The sequence below is a fragment of the Monodelphis domestica genome, chromosome 3, assembly GCF_027887165.1.
Source record: "Monodelphis domestica isolate mMonDom1 chromosome 3, mMonDom1.pri, whole genome shotgun sequence".
In the NCBI taxonomy this organism is placed as follows: domain Eukaryota; kingdom Metazoa; phylum Chordata; class Mammalia; order Didelphimorphia; family Didelphidae; genus Monodelphis; species Monodelphis domestica.
In genome coordinates this window covers 432731021-432753066 of record NC_077229.1, presented here as the reverse complement: position 1 = coordinate 432753066, position 22046 = coordinate 432731021, and the positions used below count along the sequence as shown (strand labels likewise).

The 22046-nt window shown below is 35.2% G+C and overlaps 1 protein-coding gene across 5 annotated transcripts in view; it reads right to left on the bottom strand.

Moving 5' to 3' along the window:
* Positions 1-22046, bottom strand: part of WDR7 (WD repeat domain 7) — a 579662-nt gene that overhangs the window by 432967 nt on the left and 124649 nt on the right. For all 5 annotated transcript variants that reach the window (XM_007487542.3, XM_001366509.4, XM_001366558.4 and 2 more), the window contains one exon: positions 14651-14865. In XM_007487542.3, coding sequence (XP_007487604.1) covers positions 14651-14865 — 215 coding nt within the window. The remainder of the gene's footprint in view (positions 1-14650; positions 14866-22046) is intronic.

The window sequence follows — 22046 nt, the reverse complement described above, 5'->3', positions numbered from 1 at the left end:
ACTCTACAGTAGGGCCCAGCATTGAAGGTACGTGGGATTAGGGCATTTCCACACTATAAGGGGTGAGAAAGCTCCCACCAAAACACAAGCTGATCTACCTTCCCCCAATCCACCTACAGAGCCAGAGTCAGAGCCAGGTCATGTCAAAGTCAGTGAGTGAGGGGCAGCTCTAGGTCCTTGGCAGCTGACTAGGACCACAAAAGACCTAGCCCCTGAGAGCAGCTAGACATGAAATCCCAGCAGGCTGAAGAGCTCAGATCACAGGCATTCTTGGGAAGATAGCACAGAAAAGGGCAGCAAACAGCAGAAGATGCAGAGATTTGAGAGCTTGCCTCAGGCAAAAACCTTGCCCCTTAACTCTGTACACGGAGAGTCTGCCCATTTCACTCAGAATTCTGCTTAAAAAGAAAAGGAAAAATCTCCATAGTGATAGCAAATACTGCCCAGGAACAACAACCTCCCTTCACCAAGAAAAAGAAGAAGGGGTTGACACTGGAAAATTGTTATTAAGGACAAACTCAAGCTACAGAGGAAATAGAAGAGGAAATTCTAATATATGCACTAAAACCTTCCCAAAACATGGTAATTGTCCACAAGCTCTTGAAGAATTTAAATTGGAGCTTATCAAAAAGATGGAAGCCTTCTGACAAGAAAAGTGGGAAATAAATAGTTCAAAGAGAAAAATAAAGGCTTAAAGGATAAGAACACCCAATGGAGAAACAGCTGGAAGTCAAAAAAAGCAGGATAGACCAAACTGAAAAGGAAAACCAGTTTTTAAAATCCAGAATTAGGCGACTGGAAGACAATAACCTTGCAAAAGAGCAAGAATTAATAAAGCAAAGTCAAAAGACTGACGAAATAGAAGAAAACATAAAATATCTCACTGGGAAGATGACAGATCAAGAAAACAGATCATGAAGAGACAATTTGAGAATGATTGGTCTACCTGAAAACCCAGAAATAAAAAGAAAACTTGACATCATACTACAAGAAATTATCCAAGAAAACTGCCCTTATATTCTTGAACAAGGGGGCAAAATAGACATTGAAAGAATTCAAAGAACACCCTATACACTAAATCCTCAAAAGACAATTCCCAGGAATGTAATTGCCAAATTCAAGAACGTCCAAGCTAAGGAGAAAATTTTACAAGGAGATAAAAAAGAGTCAATTCAGATAACCAGGAGTACCAATCAGAATTACACAAGATCTGGCAACTTCCAGACTAAAGGATCACAAGGCTTGGAATATCATATTCACAAAGTCAGGAGAATTGGGACTTCAACCAAGTATCACCTATCAATGAAAACTGACTATATACATCCAGGGAAAAGTATGGTCATTCCACAAAATGTAATATTTCCAAATATTTGTAAAGAAAACACCAGAACTAAGTGGAAAGTTTGATATTCAAACACAAAGATCAAGAGAAACATGAAACGGTAAATAAGAGAGGGAAAAGGGGAAAAAATGTTTTTTATACAAACATTCTTTTTTAAATGCTTCAATGACATCAAATTATTTATATTAATATATGGGGAAAATATTATTTGTAACTCTCAAAAATTATATTCACTATTATAGTAATTAGAAGAATCATTCATAGGAAGAGATTAGGATAATAAGTGCTACAACTTGATATGCAAAAAAAGAAAAAGAAAGGAGGGGAATCTAAGATAGCATCAAGAGATACTTGAAGAAATTAAATAAATACGATAATCTTTATCATATAAAGATAGGCATGGGAAGGGGAGGGGAAGAATACTCTTATAAGAAGGAGAGGAAGAGAGTGCTAATAGGTAATACTTAAACCTTACCCTCAATGAAATCATTTCTGAGAGGGAAGAGCATCTAGATGCATTGGGGTCTTGAATTCTATCTTATCCTACAGGGAAAGTGAGAAGGAAAAACTAAGGGAGTAGAGGGGCAGGTAGTACAAAAAGGGAGGGAAAGAGAGGGAGAAGGGAAATTAACAGACCCTAAAAAAATAAGAAGGGAACAAAAAGGGAGTGGCCAGAAAGGGAAGCATATTAAGGGAGGGGATTAGGGGTATTGATTAAAAGCAAACCACTGGTTTAAAAGGATATAGAAAAAGAAGAAAGAACAGAGCTAGGAGAGGATATCAAAATGCTGGGAAATACACAAGTGACAGTCATAACATTTGTAGCAGTCCACACCTATCTATGGACAAGGGAAATAGTTAAAATGTAAATATCATCTTAGGAGACAGCATGCTCAGTCTTGCGCATGGCAAGTAAAGCCTTTGACCCTTGATCCCAGCTTCTGCCAGCTTTAGGCACAAAATCAGCTTTCTTTGTGCTCACCTGGCTGAAACAAACCACACCTATACCTTGTCTTAATTTACAATTGACCAATGGCAATCCACAATGTATTCATCAATATGTATTGTGTACATTTGCATTTCAATAATAACAAATAGGAGCTCCACAGAGAGCCAGCTCTCTTTACCTTATCACCCCTCACCTGTCTTTGTCTTTCCTGGAGCTTGGCCTCTAGCCAAGCCCAAATTTGACTTCCTTCCTCTATATCTCTCTCACTGTTCCTGAAAGACCTTTCCTCCTCAATCTCTTATCCTCAAGTGGTTCGTGCTTAGAGTACCAGCTCTAAGGAACCGGTGATTTCTTTCTTAATCTCCTCTCCTCAGGCCGAACTGATCCGTGCCTGCAGCCCAGGCTGTAAGGGATTGTGGCTTTTCTTTCAGTTAATCTCCATGTTCATTACTTACTCCCGTATGTTAGTTTGAAGCTACTTACCTGGATCAGGTCCTAGTGAATGCTAAGTAGCTGAGCTTAATCTGTGGAGCTCAATTGTTAAATATTGCGTGTATGTCTGCCTGCTTCTCACCCATCTCCTTGGCTCCAATCCTTCCCTCAAGGCCAACCCTCTATCTTTCCTTTCGTGGGAGGGCTGCAGGCCAGCCCACTCCCATAACGTTGAACATGAATGGGATGAACTCACCCATAAAACGAAAACAAATAGGATAGTGCATTAGAATCAAAAATCCTACCATACGTTGTCTACAAGAAATACACCTGAGGTGGGTAGATACTCACAAGGTTAGAATTAAAGGTTGGAGCAAAACCTATTGGGCCTCAACTGATAGAAAGAAGGCAGGCTTTACAATCATGATATCTGACAAAGACAAAGTAAAAATAGATCTGATCAAAATGGATAGGGAAAGTAAATATATCCTTATAAAAAGGAGTATAGACAATGCGGAAATATCATTAATCAATATGTATGCACCAAATGGTATAGCATCCAAATTTCTAAAGGAGAAACTAGTGGGATTGAAGGAGGAAATAGATAGTAAAACTATACTATTGGGAGACCTGAACCTACCACTATCAAATTTAGATGAAGCAAATCAAAAAATAAGTGAGAAAGAAGTAATAGATGTGAATGAAATCTTAGAAAAATTAGAGTTAATAAATATATGGAGAAAAATAAAGAGGGACAAAAAGAAATACACCTTTTCAGCAGCACATGGTATATTCACAAAGACTGACGATGTACAAGGTCATAAAAACATGGCAAAGAAATGCAGAAAAGCAGAAATAATAAATGTAACCTTTTCAGATCATAACACAATAAAAATAATAATCAGTAAGGATATATGGAGAGCCAAATCAAAAATTAATTGGAAAATAAATAATATGATTCTCCAAAATCAACTAGTCATAGAACAAATCATAGAAACAATGAATAATTTCATTGATGAAAATGACAATGATGAGACATCCTTTAAAAATATATGGAATGCAGCCAAAGCAGTACTCAGGGGAAAATTTATATCCTTGAGTTCATATGTTAACAAATTAGGGAGGGCAAAGGTCAATGAATTGGATATGCAAATCAAAAAACTTGAAAGAGCGAACAAATTAAAAATCCCCAGAAGAAAACTAAATTAGAGATCCTAAAAATTAAGGGAGAAATTAATAAAATCGAAAGTGAAAGAACTATTGAACTAATAATTAAGACTAGAAGATGGTATTTTGAAAAAATAAACAAAAAAGACAAAGTGATGGTCAATCTAATAAAAAAAGGAAAGAAAACTAAATTAACAGTATCATAGATGAAAAGGGAGACCTCACCTCCAATGAAGAGGAAATTAAAACAATCATTAAAAACTATTGTGCCCAAATATATGATGATAAATATGCCAATCTAGGTGATATGGATGAATACTTATGAAAATATAAATTGTCTAGATTAAAAGAAGAAGAAATAGAATTCTTAAATAATCCCATATCAGAAAAAGAAATTGAACAAGCCTTCAAAGAACTCCCTAAGAAAAATCCCCAGGGCCTGATGGATTCACAAGTGAATTCTACTATTTGACAAAATAAGCAAAGAGGGAGTACTACCAAATACCTTTTATGACATAAATATGGTACTGATTCCAAAGCCAGGCAGGTCAAAAATAGAGAAAGAAAACTACAGACCAATCTACTTCATGAACATAGATGCAAAAATCTTAAATAGGATACTAGCAAAAAGATCCAGCAAGTGATCACAAGGGTAATTCACTATTATCAGGTGGGATTTATACCAGGAATGCAAGGATGGTTCAATATTAGGAAAACCATCCACATAATTGACCATATCAACAAGAAACCAACAAAAATCACATGATTATCTCAAATTATCATGATTATCTTTAAACGCAGAAAAAGCCTTTGACAAAATATAATACTCATTCCTATTGAAAACACTACAAACCATAGGAATAGAAGGGTCTTTTCTAAAAATTATAAACAGTATTTATCTAAAACCATCAGCCAACATCATCTAAAATAAGAATAAACTAGATGCATTCCCGATTAAGATCAGGAGTAAAACAAGGATGCCCATTATCACCACTATTATTTAACATAGTTCTAGCAGTAGCAATTAGAGAAGAAAAGGAAATTGAAGGTATTAAAATTGGCAATGAGGAGACCAAACTATCACTCTTTGTGGATGATATAATGGTCTACTAAAAGAATCCTAGAGAATCAACTAAAAAGCTAGTCGAAATAATCAACAACTTTAGCAAAGTTGCAGGATACAAAATAAACCCACATAAGACATCAGCATTTCTATCTACAACACATCTCAGCAGCAAGAATTAGAAAGAGAAATTCCATTTAAAATCACCCTAGACAATATAAAATATTCAGAAATCTATCTGCCGGGACAAACACGGGAACTACATGAACACAATTGCAAAACCGTCTCCACACAATTATAACTAGATCTAAATAACTGGAAAAACATCAACTGCTCATGGTTAGGGCAGGCTAACATAATAAAAATGACCATCCTACCAAAAAACTTCTTTACTGAATTAGAAAAAACAATAAAAAGTTCATTTGGAAGAACAAAAGATCATGGATATCCAAGGAAATCATTTTTTTTTAAATGTGAAGGAAGGTGGCCTTGCAGTATCAGATCTCAAACTATACTATAAAGCAGTGGTCATCAAAACAATATGGTACTGGCCAAGAGACAGAAAGGAGGATCAGTGGAATAGTCTTGGGGTAAGTGACCTCAGGAAGACAGTCTATGATAAACCCAAAGATCCCAGCTTTGGGGACCAAAATCCACTATCTGATAAAAACTGTTGGGAAAATTGGAAGACAATGTGGGAGAGATTCGGTTTGGATCAACATCTAACACCCTACACCAAGATAAACTCAAAATGGGTGAATGACTTGAACATAACGAAGGAAACTATAAGAAAATTATGTGAACACAGAATAGCATACATGCCAGACCTTTGAGAAAGGAAATATTTCAAAACCAAGCAAGACAGAAAAAAAATCACAAAATGTAAAATAATTTGGATTACATCAAATTAAAATGCAGTGATCATGAACAACCTGGAGGGATCTATGAGAAAGAAACTATCCATATTCAGAGGAACAACTGTGGGAGTATAAATACTGAAGAAAAACAACTGCTTGACTACATGTGTCGAGGGGGATATGATTGGGTATATAGACCCTAAATGAATATCCTAGTGTAAACATCAACAACACGGAAATAGGTTCTGATCAAGGTCACATGTAATACCCAGTGAAATTGAGTGTTGGCTATGAGAAGGATGGGGGGAGGTAAGGGAGGAATAGAATATGATTTTTGTAACCAAGGAATAATGTTTGAAATTGACCAAATTTTTAAAAAAAGAAATAAAATTTAAAAAATAGGTTGGAGGTCTTGTAAGTGGACAAAAAAGAATGAATTCAAGACACATTTTATGCTGGAAATATGTACAAAATTTGTCAAATTATCACATATATGTAGTGAAGGAAAGAAAGGAGTCAAATATGACTCTGGGGTTGAATGAATGTAGATGAACAGTGGCAACTGTGAAGATGGGATTACCTCTCCCCTGCCCATTTTTAGATTTAATCACTAGAAGTCTATACACCCCACTTACACTTGAGTGGGGGAGGTCTGTGATCCACATGTGCAAAAGTGGGTGATGAATCATAACCCACTGACTGCCCTCAGGGCAGTCCTAAGCAAAACTATAGACTATAATTCGTCCATGTAAAAAGTAGATGAAGTGACACAAGGAAGCATCTTTAAAAGGAATTACAACTTCCTGTGAGGAGTTCTTCCTTGTTCAGAGTTTTGAGTTTGAGTCGGGGCCGGTGAAGAATCTGCTTACTGGACCTGAGACCTTGGACTTGGTGCAACTGTTCTTAAATTTCTCCCTTTGAACTACCATGTGTGTGAGTGAAAAAGGCTGACTCCTTTCCTGGATTTTCTGAAGGGATTAGCCTCAGGAGAGGCCTCCCCCCATGAGAGTGGTTTCTTGACTGAAGCTCTTGCTTTATTCATCCCTGGGCCCTTGGCTCAAGGCTGAGGCCCCTCTGGTTAAGGACTAATTACCCCTGCCTGGGTTGAGCCAGGGGCCAGAACAAAATAAGTTAGATATCTTACCCTATCCTCTCTCTGATTTTCTTACTTTTACTCTTTCTATATTTTATAAATAAATTGCTAAAAAATCATTTGGAATTTATTTAAATTCCTAGTGATCCTATTCTTAAATAATCTAGTCCAACCCCTTAAATTTCTGGCCCTTGCACAACAGAAATAGGGTGAGTTTAAAGGGGGAAGATAAGCTCCATTTTGGATATGTTCAGTTTGATATGACAACTGTGCATCCCGGTGAAGATATGAAATAAGCAACTAGCAATGTAGGACTGGAGTACAATTCTATTTCATTTGGCATTCAAAAGCACAGTCATGCACTGGATGGACCATATCTTCAATTCATTCATTCAACAGCATACAGAACTCTGTGCTAGGCAAAGGGATAGGTATAAAGTTTATGATAGTATTCTCCACTGCTCCAAGTTCATGATCCTTAACAATGTCATTCCTTTATCCCATTCTTCTAACTTTCCCATCCCACAATTCATCTGTACATCACTGATATTCCCTCTTTATCTAGGAAGTAAAGTCAATATTTGTAGATCCAGTTCAATGTGCTTCATCCTATGGTATCTTGCCATTCCTTTTTTCTCATGAAACTGCCCTGCAAGTTGCCAGCACAGGATTAGCCCCACTGGTAGCTTTCTCAATTACTACTTCTAAACAAACAAACATAGCTGAACCAATTGATCCCCTATAATTTTATAATCTTTAAACTCAAATGAAAACTCAATTTTTTATTCATCTAAGTTGATTCCTTATTATATTCTCTAGAGCTGTTGTTCCAACCTTTTTAATTTCTCAAGTTTCTAATCATAACTTGTCTGCAGGTAGTATAGATTTTTGCTTTACTGAAAAAGATAACTTTCAGGTAAAAAGATCAACACTATTAGATATGAATCACCTTGACCCCTCAAATGCCAATGCTGTCATTAATCTCTTAATTAATGCTCCATTAATCTATTCACTTGTACCCTTGATCTCATTCCCCCTACCACTTGAAAGGTCAAAATACAATTAGGTCCTCTCTCTCTAGTCTTTGAACCTATCCATTCTATCCTGCTTTCTTCTTTTCTACCTACAAAAATATATTCAAATCTACTCCTCCGAAAAAGGAAAAAAAGCTCCCTCAGCCCAGTTTCACCTTCCCAAACGAACTTTTCTCCTTCAATTTATCTCCAAAATTCTTTTTTAACTTTTTTAAACAAAGTTTTATTGATGTTCTTTTCTTGTACCACTGTAACATTCAAATGATCTCTATCTCTATTTGAATCCTTCTTCATAACAAATAAGTACAATCAAGCTAAACAAATAAATATACTGGGGATGTATGCAACTCTATGCTTTAGTCCACACCTAAGTGACACCATCTCCTTGTTAAGACGCAGGAGTCGTGGCTCACTTAGCAGTCCTCTGAAATCATGATTTTATATAAGAGTTCTGATGTCTTTAAATAGCTTTTCTTTACATGAGTGTTGTCATCACGGAAATTATTCCAGTCCTACTTATTTCACTCTGTATCAGTTCATACAAGTCTTCCCACATTTCCCTGAATTTTTCAGATGTCTTTTATTTTGAAGCACAATAATATGCTAATACAATCATAAAACACAATTTCCTCAGCCATTCCCCCAGTTCCTAAAGATCCACTTTCCTTATAGTTATTAACTGATTTGACCACTCTGCCCATTTCCTCAATAATAATAATAATAATAATGACAATTAGCATTTATATGGCACCTGCTCTATGCTAACACTGTGCCGTGCACTTTTTACTAATATTATCTCATTTGACCTTAACAACAACCCAGTGAAATAAGCACATTATCCCCATTTAACAGGTGAGGCAAAAAGCATGACTTGCCTTAAGGTTATATTTATTAACAGACCTAATGCTTCAAATACTGCGCTAAAGCTGCCTAAAATAGTACAAAATGCTATTTAAAAAATCCTACAAAAGTGGAATAATAGCACCTATCTCAAAGACTGTTATGAGAATAAAATGATATATAATATATAAAAATAGCTAAGCAGTCTTAAAGTACTATTTATAAATGCCAGTTAATAGCATTATTAATCTCTCTCAATACTCTTTAATGATCCCATTTCATCCTATACCAACTGTCAAGCAATGTTAAGAGATGAAATATGAGAGGGATGGATTTTCTTTGTCTTCAAGGCTCCATAAGTGTGATTCTTTTTAGCCTGGAGAGCAGTAACAACTATAGTATGAGGCAAATATTTCTAAATATTACAAGTTGGAACTCAAAATATATTATCTCCTAAAAACAAACATTTATGAGTAATAACTTTTCCAACTAGTGTAAAAGGTCTATTTAACCCATAATACTGATGAAGGATTTAACATGTGCGACAATATTATTTTAAACTACCATATTCTTCATTGTAAATAGACAAGTGCTTATGTAATCTCTGAAAGCTAAGCCCAAAGACCTATAAGTCTAACAAAAATTCTCTCTACAATACACCTATCCAGTGGTTTTCCAACCTTTCCTTGAAGATCCAGTGGGAATGAATCCACATTACCCAAGGTTATTTACTGCTTCTAAATGAGATAGCTCTGAATGTCAGGAAGTTTTTCTTTATCCCAAGTCATAATCTACCTTTTTGTAACTCTAGCCTAGTTGTTCCTAGTGTTGCATTTAGAACCAAAAAAGGAAATAGCCTAATTGTTTTTCATATAAAGATGCATCAAACACTTGAAAAGACAGCATTCCACACGTCTCTAAACATTCCCACTTCCTTCGAATAATCTTCACATTACATAATCTTTAGGCCTTCACCAATCCTGATTGCTCTACTTAGGATAATATCTTGCTTTTAAATGTCTTTCCTAAAATGTCCTACCCAGAAATGAACACAATAATTCAAATGCAGTTTGACTAGGGAAGAGAACAGTAGGAGAATCATTTCCTAGCTCAAGATATTTCATTATTACTCTAATGATTCACTCGTACAGAGTGAATGGAATTTTTCATTTTTTTCTTTTTTCTTTCCCATGGTCTAGTAGTATATATCACATAAGAACTTATACATTTACTGAAATTTAAAAAACAAAACAAAACAATGTTGGTGCTCCCTTGAATAACACAACTAAGACTCCTTCCATGACAGCTCATCCTGTGTGACTATGTCCTCACATAAAAAGACAATGGGGCAGACTATCGTAGACCTTCAGCTGGGCCCTTCTGCTAGATCTGGTGATAATGAACACTCTTAAAGATCCTTGAAAATATTTCTTTGCTCTCAACACTTTCTGGAAGTAAGATTCTTGTTCACTGCCTTCATATGAATAGCTTTCTCTAGAGAACTGCTACAGAACTGGTCAAGGTTATACACCAAAGACTTTAACAAATTCTTCAAAGACCTTAATCAATGGAAATATTTTCTCCATTAGAGAAAACAGTAACCATTTACTCTCTTGAGGCATTATTTTCATGCTTTACTATGACTAAAACAGTTATCTCCTACAAGGCAAGCTGTAAGGATATGAGTCTTAAATAGTTTTACCTGGTCTGATTATTAGACAGAAAACAGAGTCTTTTGTCAGACCTATACTAGAAATATTTTTTTTTGGTAGCACAGAGTTTTCAAAAATCCAAAATTACATGTATGCCATCAAAAGTCAACGAAGGGACAGCGAAGTGGCTCAGTGGCTGGAGAGACAGATCTGGAGTCTGGAGGACCAAAGTCCAAATTTGACTTCAGACATCTGTGTGACACTGATGCTCAGCACTGAGTGCTCTTCTGCCTTGGAACTGCTATCGATTTTAAGACAGAAATGAGAGAGGAAGGAGAAAAAGAGGGAAAAGGTGAGGGAGAAGGTGAGGGGAATAGGGAGAGAGGGAGTGAGGGAATGAGGGAGGGAGAAAGGGAGGGAGGGGAGGGAGGAAGGAAGGAAGGAAGGAAGGAAGGAAGGAAGGAAGGAAGGAAGGAAGGAAGGAAGGAAGGAAGGAAGGAAGGAAGGAAGGAAGGAAGGAAGGAAGGAAGGAAGGAAGGAAGGAAGGAAGGAAGGAAGGAAGGAAGGAAGGAAGGAAGGAAGGAAGGAAGGAAGGAAGGAAGGAAGGAAGGAAGGAAGGAAGGAAGGAAGGAAGGAAGGAAGGAAGGAAGGAAGGAAGGGAGGGAGGGAGGAAGGGAGGAAGGGAGGGAGGAAGGGAGGAAGGGAGGAAGGGAGGAAGGAAGGAAGGAAGGAAGGAAGGAAGGAAGGAAGGAAGGAAGGAAGGAAGGAAGGAAGGAAGGAAGGAAGGAAGGAAGGAAGGAAGGAAGGAAGGAAGGAAGGAAGGAAGGAAGGAAGGAAGGAGGGAGAGAGGGAGGGAGGGAGGGAGGGAGGGAGGGAGGGAGGAAGGGAGGAAGGGAGGAAGGAAGGGAGGAAGGGAGGAAGGGAGGAAGGAAGGAAGGAAGGAAAAACAATAAAGTAGGACTTTAATAGAATATTTCTGATAGATTATGAATCAAATGAGGTTTTTGGGAGCTTGCCTAGGACTCTTACCCGAATGTATTTCTACAGAAAAAGTAATTCTAGATTTCAAAATTTTGTCTAAAAATTCACTTTGGTGGACACAGTTCTCTTCTCTTCTAGCAATTAAGAATGTCCTCCTGAATTCCATGTGAATGACCTCCAGAAATTGATGCAGAGTGAAAGGAAAAGAACCAGGAGAACCTTATACACAGAGACTGATACATTATGGCACAATCGAATATAATGGACTTCTCTACTAGCAGCAATGCAATAATCCAGGACAATTCTGAGGGACTTATAAGAAAGAATGCTATTCACATTCAGAGAAAGAACTGTGGAAGTAGAATCACAGAAGAAAAACAACTGCTTGATCACATGGGTCAATGGGGATATGAATGGGGATGTAGACTCTAAGCGATCACCCCAATGCAAATATTTCCATAATATGGAAATAGGTCTTGATCAATGACACATGTAAAATTCAGTGGAATTACTCATTGGCTGTGGGAAGGGGGGGGGGGCACAGGGAAGGCAGGGAGGGAAAGAACATGAATCATGTAACCATGGAAAAATACTCTAAACTAATTAAAAAATTAAATTTAAAAAACAAAGGAATAAATAAAAAAAGAATGTCCTCCTGACTGTTCTCTCAGCAATTTTGCCACCAAGTGCCACATCTGTACTCTTACCCTAGAAATTCTTCCAGAACAAGACTGTCTCTCTCTGGAACCTACCTCCATCTCTCTAGCCCACTTTTTCCCATTAGTGAATTTCTCCAGGTAATTCCATTGGGGAGGGGGTCAAACCATCTATTCTTCATTCTCCCTCCTGGTTCTGCTTGACACAAGACATTGACCCCCATAAGTATGTTCCTTATGTTCCCCTTTCTGGCTCTTTTTTGTGTAGTTTCTCCCATATATAAAATGTGGGTCCGTTGAAGGCAGAGGATCTGTCTTTTTCCTTATTTTTTTAAATTCCCAATTCTTAGGGCAGTGACTCACATATAAACACCTAAAATGATTCTTACTTTGCCATTTATTCAATCAGTAAGAAAAATGTAAATTGTTGTAAACAATGGTAATTTCATATTTTTTAACTACATTAGCCTCTAGTTTAAAAACAACCTTTGTATAATAGGTTATTTGTTTTTGTATATAAGTTATCTATAGCCAAAGAAATTAAAAACATCATTTATATAAAATATCTATGACAAACAACTGAGAATTCTACTGTAATGAGTAAAAATTAGGTTATTAATGATATCCAAAAGGGACTTAATTTTATATCAGAAAACCCTTTTTAAAAGAATCCCACCATATGGGCAGACTTTTGGTTATATTTCTCGGTTTAGGAATCTGTTCTTATTTTCATACATTTTTTTCTCCAGGAACAGAAAACTAATGTCATCTAAAAGATGGCTCATTTCTACAATTTCTCTCAGAAAGACCCATGATATGAACATGAGCAAACAGTGAACAAAATCCCTAATGGTTCTTTCAGCATACATTTTTCATAAAGTGATTATCCCTTTGCAGCCTCAGCTTCTTAAGCCTTTTTCCCTCCTATAATTGTTTTCCTGGTAGGCTAGGCAACAATTACCACTGTTACACAGGACTGAGTATGTTCACAAGCAATATATTTTATAATACATAAGTGTAGTCTCTCTGATATCTGGTGCTTTTATCACTAATTGCACTATAAAGTGTGCTATTAAAACTGGGACAAACAAGACTGTAAAAAATCACATAATGGACCATGACCACTTATAAAAGACTTTCTAAAATGTTATTGTACAATTTATTTTTTAAGTTTCTAGTCGAATAGTGGTTTTTCTTTATTTTTGTCTCCAAAAGATAACCTGAAGAAAGCTATTTACATTTGAAAATATGTATTACATGCCTGTCTTTAAACAAAATGTCTTGAAATTAACTACCACAGGAAACTTTAAATAATGTCATAGGTCCAAGTCTGTTACTTATTATTAATGATTTACAAACCATATTACATGTAAATCAGAATTCCAATATGCATCAATGATGCTCTTTCAAAAAAAAAAATATGTGGTCATGACAGTCAAGTTTAAATTATGGTTTCTTCCATATAGGAAAAAAGGAAAGAAAAACCATGCAGAAGATAATGAAACTCATAACATCCAAAAGTCATGAGAGAACATAATTATTAAGTGTTAAGACTTCAAAGAAACAGAGCTGGCAATAAAGACATTATTACTAATTACTAGAGAAGATCCCAAATAACCCATGTTTCACATGGAGTCAAGCAATTTCTCCTGTGCTAAATTTTCAATTAGTAAATTAAAAGCCTTTTATTCATTTCACTGTTCAAATTTCCATCTAATTAAGTAGCATATAGGAGTAAAATGTTATAAATTCAAATTGGTCATTTTTGCTACTTACTAACAGCATTGGTAAAAGGTTAAAAGAGGTGGAGATTTTAACAATTGACTCAAATGAGGTCTGGGGATTATTTCTAGATTTCAATTATCCATGGCTATCCTTGTCCTTCATTCCCAGAGAGACAGCTGCATAGCAGTTCTTGATAGAAAACATTAAAAGTGCCACAGAGCATATCTTACAAAGCAAATAGTACCTAAAAGCTACACAACAAAGGAGTAATTTTAAAATAAATGAAATACAATGGGACATATATTTATTTTGATTATAGGTGTCATATTAAAAAATATTGATTGCATTTGGGTTCCTTGTTCTGGAATGTAACATACAATTCAAACATATTTGGGAAAAATCATTTTATTCTTAGGATTCTTAGGATTAATGGCCTTAATGAAAGCAAAATGTCACATTTAAAACAAATGATTAGTAATTTGTGAGTTTGCTAAATGACATTCTTTCCTGAATACAAATTGCCTTGGATTCAAGCACTGGCCAAAATATTTTAAGATGAGAAATTTCACTTATTCTAAAACGGCCATCACTAAAATAAAAGTCATGTATATTAGAATATTTAGAACCTACTTTCTGAGTAACAGAAACTTAATATATCAGAATAGCAAGTGTTTGAAATATCCCTAAAAGAAAATCAATTTGAGATATGTAACCTAAGACAAAAAAACATAAAAATAAAGAACTTTCACTAGAGTTTTCTCCAAGAAGTCAAAGACAAATGCTAAAAATATACTACTAAATTATAAACAAATTACTCATTTGAGAACTAAATAATTATATATTCATAGAGAAAACTTACTTTGTCAGATGCTTCTGAAGCCAAGAGGTTAGTGGCAAGGGTTTGTAGTTTGTGATGGGCCATATTTTTAAGAGCAGCCAGACTACGTCTTGTCATAGCCTGTTTTAAATTAATAGCTGGATGACTAAGAGAATCAACTGCAGCAGGAACTGCTTCATCACAAGCATTCAAAATCTCGACTGCTGTAATCCCCATCACACAACGATCCAATGCACCTTTAAAAAAAAAAAAAGGAACATTTAAAGTATATTACATTATATTAAAAAACTGTTCACTTTAAAATGATATATATCATATAACAAAATTAATTTGCAACATGTCCATCAGTAATTATCTCAACTATTACTCTAGGCTTTCTACCTCCATCAATTTTCTTACTCTGATGTTCAAAAAAAAATGGCATCCTTCTCCCTAAATGCTTTCACTTAGCTACTACTCCCACTCTTTAAAGTCCTAATATGACTTTCTATTCCACTTCAGCTATAGACAATACAAAAATCTTCACCAGGCTGCCACCAAACTTCTACCACAATTACTAAGGAGAATTACTTTAATAATTCTTTATGCATAAAACCATGTATGGTGTTGAGGACCTTCCCACCACACCACCAAACAAATAAGGAACAGTCCTTGGCCTCTATATAAATTGGAACCTAGATTCTTGATGTTCTCTTAAACCAATTATTCTACTCCCACCCTGAGGTCATATTTGAACTCACATCTTCCTAACTCCACACCATCTATCTTCTTCACCACCTAGCTACTCCAGATAGGATACATGAATGGAATCTAAAGGGGGGGGGGGGGGAGATAGGATCAGCATAGCAAAACAAAGCATTAAGATAAAGTGAAATGATAATTGATGCCCAATCATCTGCAAGTATTCAGTAACTGGAACTCCTCTAACTATTGTGATGACTTAAGAGCACAGAGCCATTCCTTTTTAGAAAGCCCATATTGGCAGATAGAAAGTTTTGGCAGATCATATACCAAGGTGGAAATAATCAAATACAAGGCCATCAGTGAATTGTCATCCCAGGACCAAACTCCTCAGCTTAGGATAAAACCTTGTCAGAGAGTTGGACATTAGAAAATGAATTTTTTGGCCACAGTTAAGCATAAAAATTACTTGCAGAAAGGCATGGAGAGACTGACCTGTACTGGTGGTAGGAGTATCTACTTTTACACATCACACATCCTTTGAAATACTGGAATAATAATTAGGATGCTTCTCATTTTAAAATATTGTGTTAGCATCTGTTCATATTAGCAATATTTGGACCAATTACTTATCTGACTGACAATCTATCTATGTTTAAGGAAAGTCCAACTTCCAGATTTAAAAAAAATTACATATTTCTGAGGGTGGGGGGATGCTTCAAAATTACAGAGATTTACTGATAAACAAACTCAACCCAAAATCCACAATGTCTGATGAAAAGTAATAAGAAAGTCCCAATGTTTCCTAATGTCATTTTCTCTATGTCATTATCCATTTTGATGAGAGCACCCCATGCTATGAATCTGATTTAAAAACCAGTACATAATGCACTATTGGGAAAGAATCCATATTTACAAAAAATATAGCCTAACTTTTCTGCTGCAAAGAACTAGAACATGGGGAATATCAATTAGAGAGCAGCTGACCAAATTATAACACACGAATATAAGGAAATATTACTGAATTGTAACAAATAATTTTTTAAATGGATTCAATAGAAACATGGCAAGACTTGTCTGAAATAATATGGAGTGAAATGAACTTCACCAGGAGAATAATTTATATTTTGACTACAGTACCACAAAGGAATGTAGTGTAGGAAGCAAGCACAAGGAGCAACTTATAGAAAGGAAAGTAAAATAAATGTGGGAAGCCAATTATAGATTTTATGCTCTGACTCCAGAAGTAGTAGAATGAGACCTTCTAAAATACTGAAAGTGCAAATTGCTTTCCAGAATATATTGAGAAGTACCTAGAAACAAATTAACAAAACTGTTTTACAGACTCTTTCCTAAAACTGAACACATTTGTTGCTCGCTAGGTGAAGCAGAAAGAAATATGGTAGATATAATTCTGTGTTTTGGAGCACATGCAGAAGGGAGTTAGTGTTCAATGCTTTTTATTAAATTTTTAATAATGCAAATCACCATTAAAATTAATCAAAGAGAGGAAATTAACTTGGGAAACACAGTAAAAGAATAATATTGTTCTTTGATATCTAAAAATCTCCTAAATTTCTGAGAAAAATTCAAAAGAAAAGATTTAATTTAAAATCTACATGATTTAAATAGAGTAAACATTGCTTCTATCTACAATTCAGTGACAAACCACATAAGAGTTATATTACATCTGATATTTAAATGACCTTTGGTTTTCAAGCATATCTGCACTCCATTTCACATGTCACACAATCTAAATTATGCTGATTTTAGATGCAAGATGTTGAATCAGGTATACTCCTAAAAAGATATAATAAATCCCATAAACATCTATACCTGCTAAAAACAGCTATGTATCTGGATGGCCTAAACCTCACGTTGACATGTATTTTACATAAAAGGCACCACAAAATATATTTCAGACATTTCTTATAACATTAATTTGTATTTTACATTAAAATCTTATTGTACATGATGAGAACGAATGATTCAGTTAAGATAATCAGCATGAAAAATATAGCTAATTTAATATCAATAAAAGTCCAATATCAAATATATTAGATGGCCAAAAAACCTGAAACTAAGAATTGCCCAATAGAAAAATGGATAAAGATAAAAATTATCACAAGAAACATTGCAAACTATAAATAAACATTTTAAAAAATGTTTCAAGAAACTAATAAAAAAGAGACATTAAAACTACTAGACATTTACACTTCAAAACCAAATAGATCAACAATAGAAAGCCTCTATATATACAAAAATTTCCCAAAAGCACTTTTTAATAGCAATTAAATGTGGAAATGATGAGGTAATGACCAACTAGAAAGTGAAAGATGCATCATGGAGGATCTCAGGATGAACCAAGTTAAAGAAAGTTGGAATTTAACATATAAATAACATAGAAGCCTTGAATATTTAAAAACAGAGGAGTAACTAGATGAAGTAAGTATTTTAGGAAAATAAATCAGGTGGCAGAGTACAGGACAGAAAATAAAATAGATAGGCTGAAGGCAGTAAGATCACTTGGGATACTACTTCAATGGCCTAGGAACATTGATATATGGGCCTTAATTAAAATGCTAGAAAGAGAAATAAAAAGGATGGATAAGAGAAAAAATACATAAAGGAAGAATCAACAAGAATTGTTGACTGCCTCAATTACAGGGATAAAAGAGAAGGATAGGAAAAAGCTAAGAAAGCCAAATCTCCTACATGCATAAGACCAAGAAGCTATTCACCACAGCATTTAACCTTGATTGAACTTTTTCTAAGATCTAGCAAATGTTCTTCCTTAGGAACCTTTCCCAATACACTTCACATACTTCTAGAAGACCCCTCAACTGTTGGCATTATCTTTATGCTTAAGGGAAAACAACAAAGAAGATTGGAAAACAATTCAATGACTTTGTATCGGATAAAACATGAAATTAAATCCAATTCCTTTATCACTCAACATCATCAGAAAACGAGTAACAATATAATGTATTATATGACATAATATAATTCTATGAAATATGATTGAATTGCATATAATTATATTCACATGTTATACATAATTACTATATATAACATTATTGTATATAAATACTATATGTAATAATAAAATAAGTTAAAACATAAATATACATAGTACCTGATATTTCAAATGTGTCATTAACCATAAAAGATCTGAACTACAAAACCACCTCAGGTGAGTAATTTTAGTTTTGAGAGGAAAAGTAATAATCACATGATGCACGAGGAAGTTACATAAAGAGAATTCGTTTGTAAAACTGATCCTCAGAGTCTGAGGTATGTGGTTCCATATTTACTTCTGTTATAAGGAAAATAAGGTTTGCAGAGGACAGGCTTGAAATATCTTAAATCTAGATTTTGAGTACAATTTTCAAACACATAAACCTCATTATTCATTTCTACTTTCCTCCACTATATTTGTTAGATGTGTTTATTTTGAGCTAAATAATCTCAATTTCAAATAAATATAACTTTAGAGTAGATTTCTGATAAAAGGAGTAGTCTTTCAGATTTAAAACAAAAATGAATACTATTACGTCCTAACTACATTTTGGAAGGTCTACTTTTTTTAAGTGGCAAGAATAAAAATATGAAGTCCTCTTTTAATACTTACTAATTTTTAGCAGCTTTTCAAAGAAATCTGAATTATTATGATGTTATTTATGGCCACATGTATATAGAAGTCATTTATAGTAATATTATAGGAAGAGGTATTAAAATAAGCCACTGAGAATATATTTCAGCATTGGTAAACCTTTTAGAGATCTTGTGCCCAAACTGCAACCTCAAGCTGACTGCAAATCCCTGCGCATTACCTCATACAGCAGGGGGAGGAAGTGCTTGCAGTGGGTTGCTGAGCAGAGGTGTGGGACATGTGAAAATTGTCCTCAAATCCTGTGGAGAGGGGGAACAGAGTAGCTCCCTCCAGCATACCAGGGCATTGTGCCATATCTTTGCCAACACAGATGCCTTGGACATAACATTTAATGTAATCTGCATATACATGAATATGTAAATACAAACACAGAAAAGGTATTAAACCTTAAAACTGCAGTGGAGTTAAGTGTAACAGTGGACAAAGCATCAGGCTTGGAGTCAGGAGGACTTGGGTTCAAATCTGATCTTACACTTCCTAGCTGTCTGACCCTGGCCAAATCACTTAACCCTGCCTAACTGCCTAGACTGCCTAATCTTTGTTGCTCTTCTGTCTTAGAATTGATACTAAAGACAGAAGGTAAGACTTTAAAAAAAAAACTTTAAAATCTTAAACTGTAATAATTCTTTTTTTGAAATATCATTTTCATATCATTTGTCAACCACTTAGGTATCTGTAATATAACATGATGGTTTCATTTCAGTAATGACAGAATACAAAATTTAAATATTTAAAAGTTAACAAAAAAGAAATTCTAAAAACTTTAACTTCAAAGAAAAATCTTTATCCCTTATAAAATTCAAGCATACAAAATTAAATTGAAAGAATGTTCACAATTCCCTAAGCCAAATTCTATATCTTCAGCATCCTTTCAAAAACAAGGACAGTTCTAGACTGAAGTGGATCTATAGGCAAGAAATTGGGTAGGTAAAAGGGTCAAGATTCCCAAAGCAACAAGTATCTTGAGAGTGAATAGAAAGAGCACTGCTTCCAAAGTCCTGAGATTGATCTACTAAAGAATAAAAACTGTTTAGGAAAATGTAGATTAAAAAAATACCAAAATAGCCTTTATCTCATGTAAGTTAATGATATCCATTAAAGGAGATCCAGACTTGACTCTAGGTACGGATAAATCTGGACCATAATGTTGACCTCAGGTAGTTTTAGGAGGAGGCACATAGGCTATCACTGCCCAGGCCAAGGGCCTTACTTTGTTATTTCTTATAAGAAGAAAGAAATTTCATCTGATCAGGTATTACTCATCAGGTGACTGAGACAATTTTCTATGTATTTGAAAATGTGAGGAGATAACCATGTGTTTTTCTTTTTGTTCTATTTTAATGTCACCAAAGTTGACATTTATCTATCCTCTGGAGAGACCTACTCTTGAGACACACTTCCTGGGTCCTCAATTTTTCCAAGACCGGCTGAATCTAATTCTCCCTGCCTAGAGGGGCAGGGAGTAAATTACTTATTACTCTAGCTCGATATCTTACCTCATCCTCTCTCTGATTTCTTTCTTCCATCTTTCTAAATTTTGCAAATAAATTGTAAATAAAATCTCTTTGGAATTGATTAAATTCCTGGTGACCACACTCTTAAATAATCAAGTCCAACCCTTTAAAATGTAACCCCATTTCCCCCTTTCAAAGTGGAGTTTGAAGCAGAGCTGAGAGCATATTAACATGTTAATTTCAACTGCTGACAGTTATAATCGTTTTTCTGTGTCAATTACTCTCTGTGGCAGTTGAGAGTTGGTCTCTGGCAGTTGGCCGAGACACACAGAGACTCTCTCTCAGGGCTGGAGGAGGAAACATATTTGCCTCTCTCTCTGATTGAGGGAAAGATCTGAAGGAGCTTTAGTGTTTTCCTTTACCAACTTGGGAAACACTACTGACTATCTATTGCGGTTTTTGTAGATTGATTTAACTCTGAGAAGACCAAAGAAAAACCTGGTCTTTGGTTTAGAATCTGAGTCTGTTAAGGCTCAATGTCCTAACTTGATTCTTGTTGAGACTCAACTAGCTAGCCTTTGCTATTTTATAATTTGAAGGCAAAGTTAAGAATTATAAGGATAATAGTGGTAGTTTTTATTTAGATATTATAAATTTGGGTTAATCATATCAGGGAGGATTAGTGTAGCCTGTACACAAGAGAAGCATTTTTTTAGGTAAGGGGAGATGGCAGAAATTTTCCTCCTTCACTTGTTTGATAAGAAGGTCTAATTTTACTTTAAATACTTTCACATGTGACTGCATATCACAGATGAGCTTCCCTTTTCCTTGAACTTGACAGTGAATCTGTTGAGTAGCTCTGTTACATCTGTCAGAAAGGCGAGGTACCATTTCCATTCTGCATCCTTGAGCTCTGGTACTTCTTTGTTTTTTGAGAGCATAAAAGCTGTAATCTGTGGAACTAAGTCATAGAAATGTCTCAAAACTCTCCCTCAACTCAACCAGCGAACTTCTGTGTGGTACAGAACATCTTCATAGACAACATTTAGCTCAGACAGAAATTCCTGAAATTGTCTGTGGTTTAGTGAATTAGTTTAATGAAGTTAACACAAGATACCACAATTTTCATACTGAAGTCCCACTTCACTGACTTACTACATAGCAGTGCTTGTTGGTGGATGAGACAGTGTAAGGCTATTGGATGAGAATGGTTACATTTGTCCATATCTTGGTTAATGCAACAATTACTCCTTTCTAAGATCCCACCATGCTAGGAGAACCATCAGTTGTCACACTGGCTAGTTTAGCCCAGTCCAGCTCCAAATCCTTCACAGTTTGGGAAACCTTTTCATAGATATCCTCTCCTATAGTTGTTCCTTTGATGCTTTGCAGTGCAGCAAGCTCTTCTGTGACTTCGAAATTGTCATTCTTCCCACAAATAAGAATTAGAAGTTGTGCAGAATCACAAACATCATTGCTCTCATCGAGTGCCAAGGAAAAATGGGAACGTTTTCTTGCAGAGTTTTGAAAATGCTGATGCAAATTGTATCCCATTTCTTCAATACTTTGTGTAATTGTAGATCCTGAAAGACCAACTGTACTAAATAAG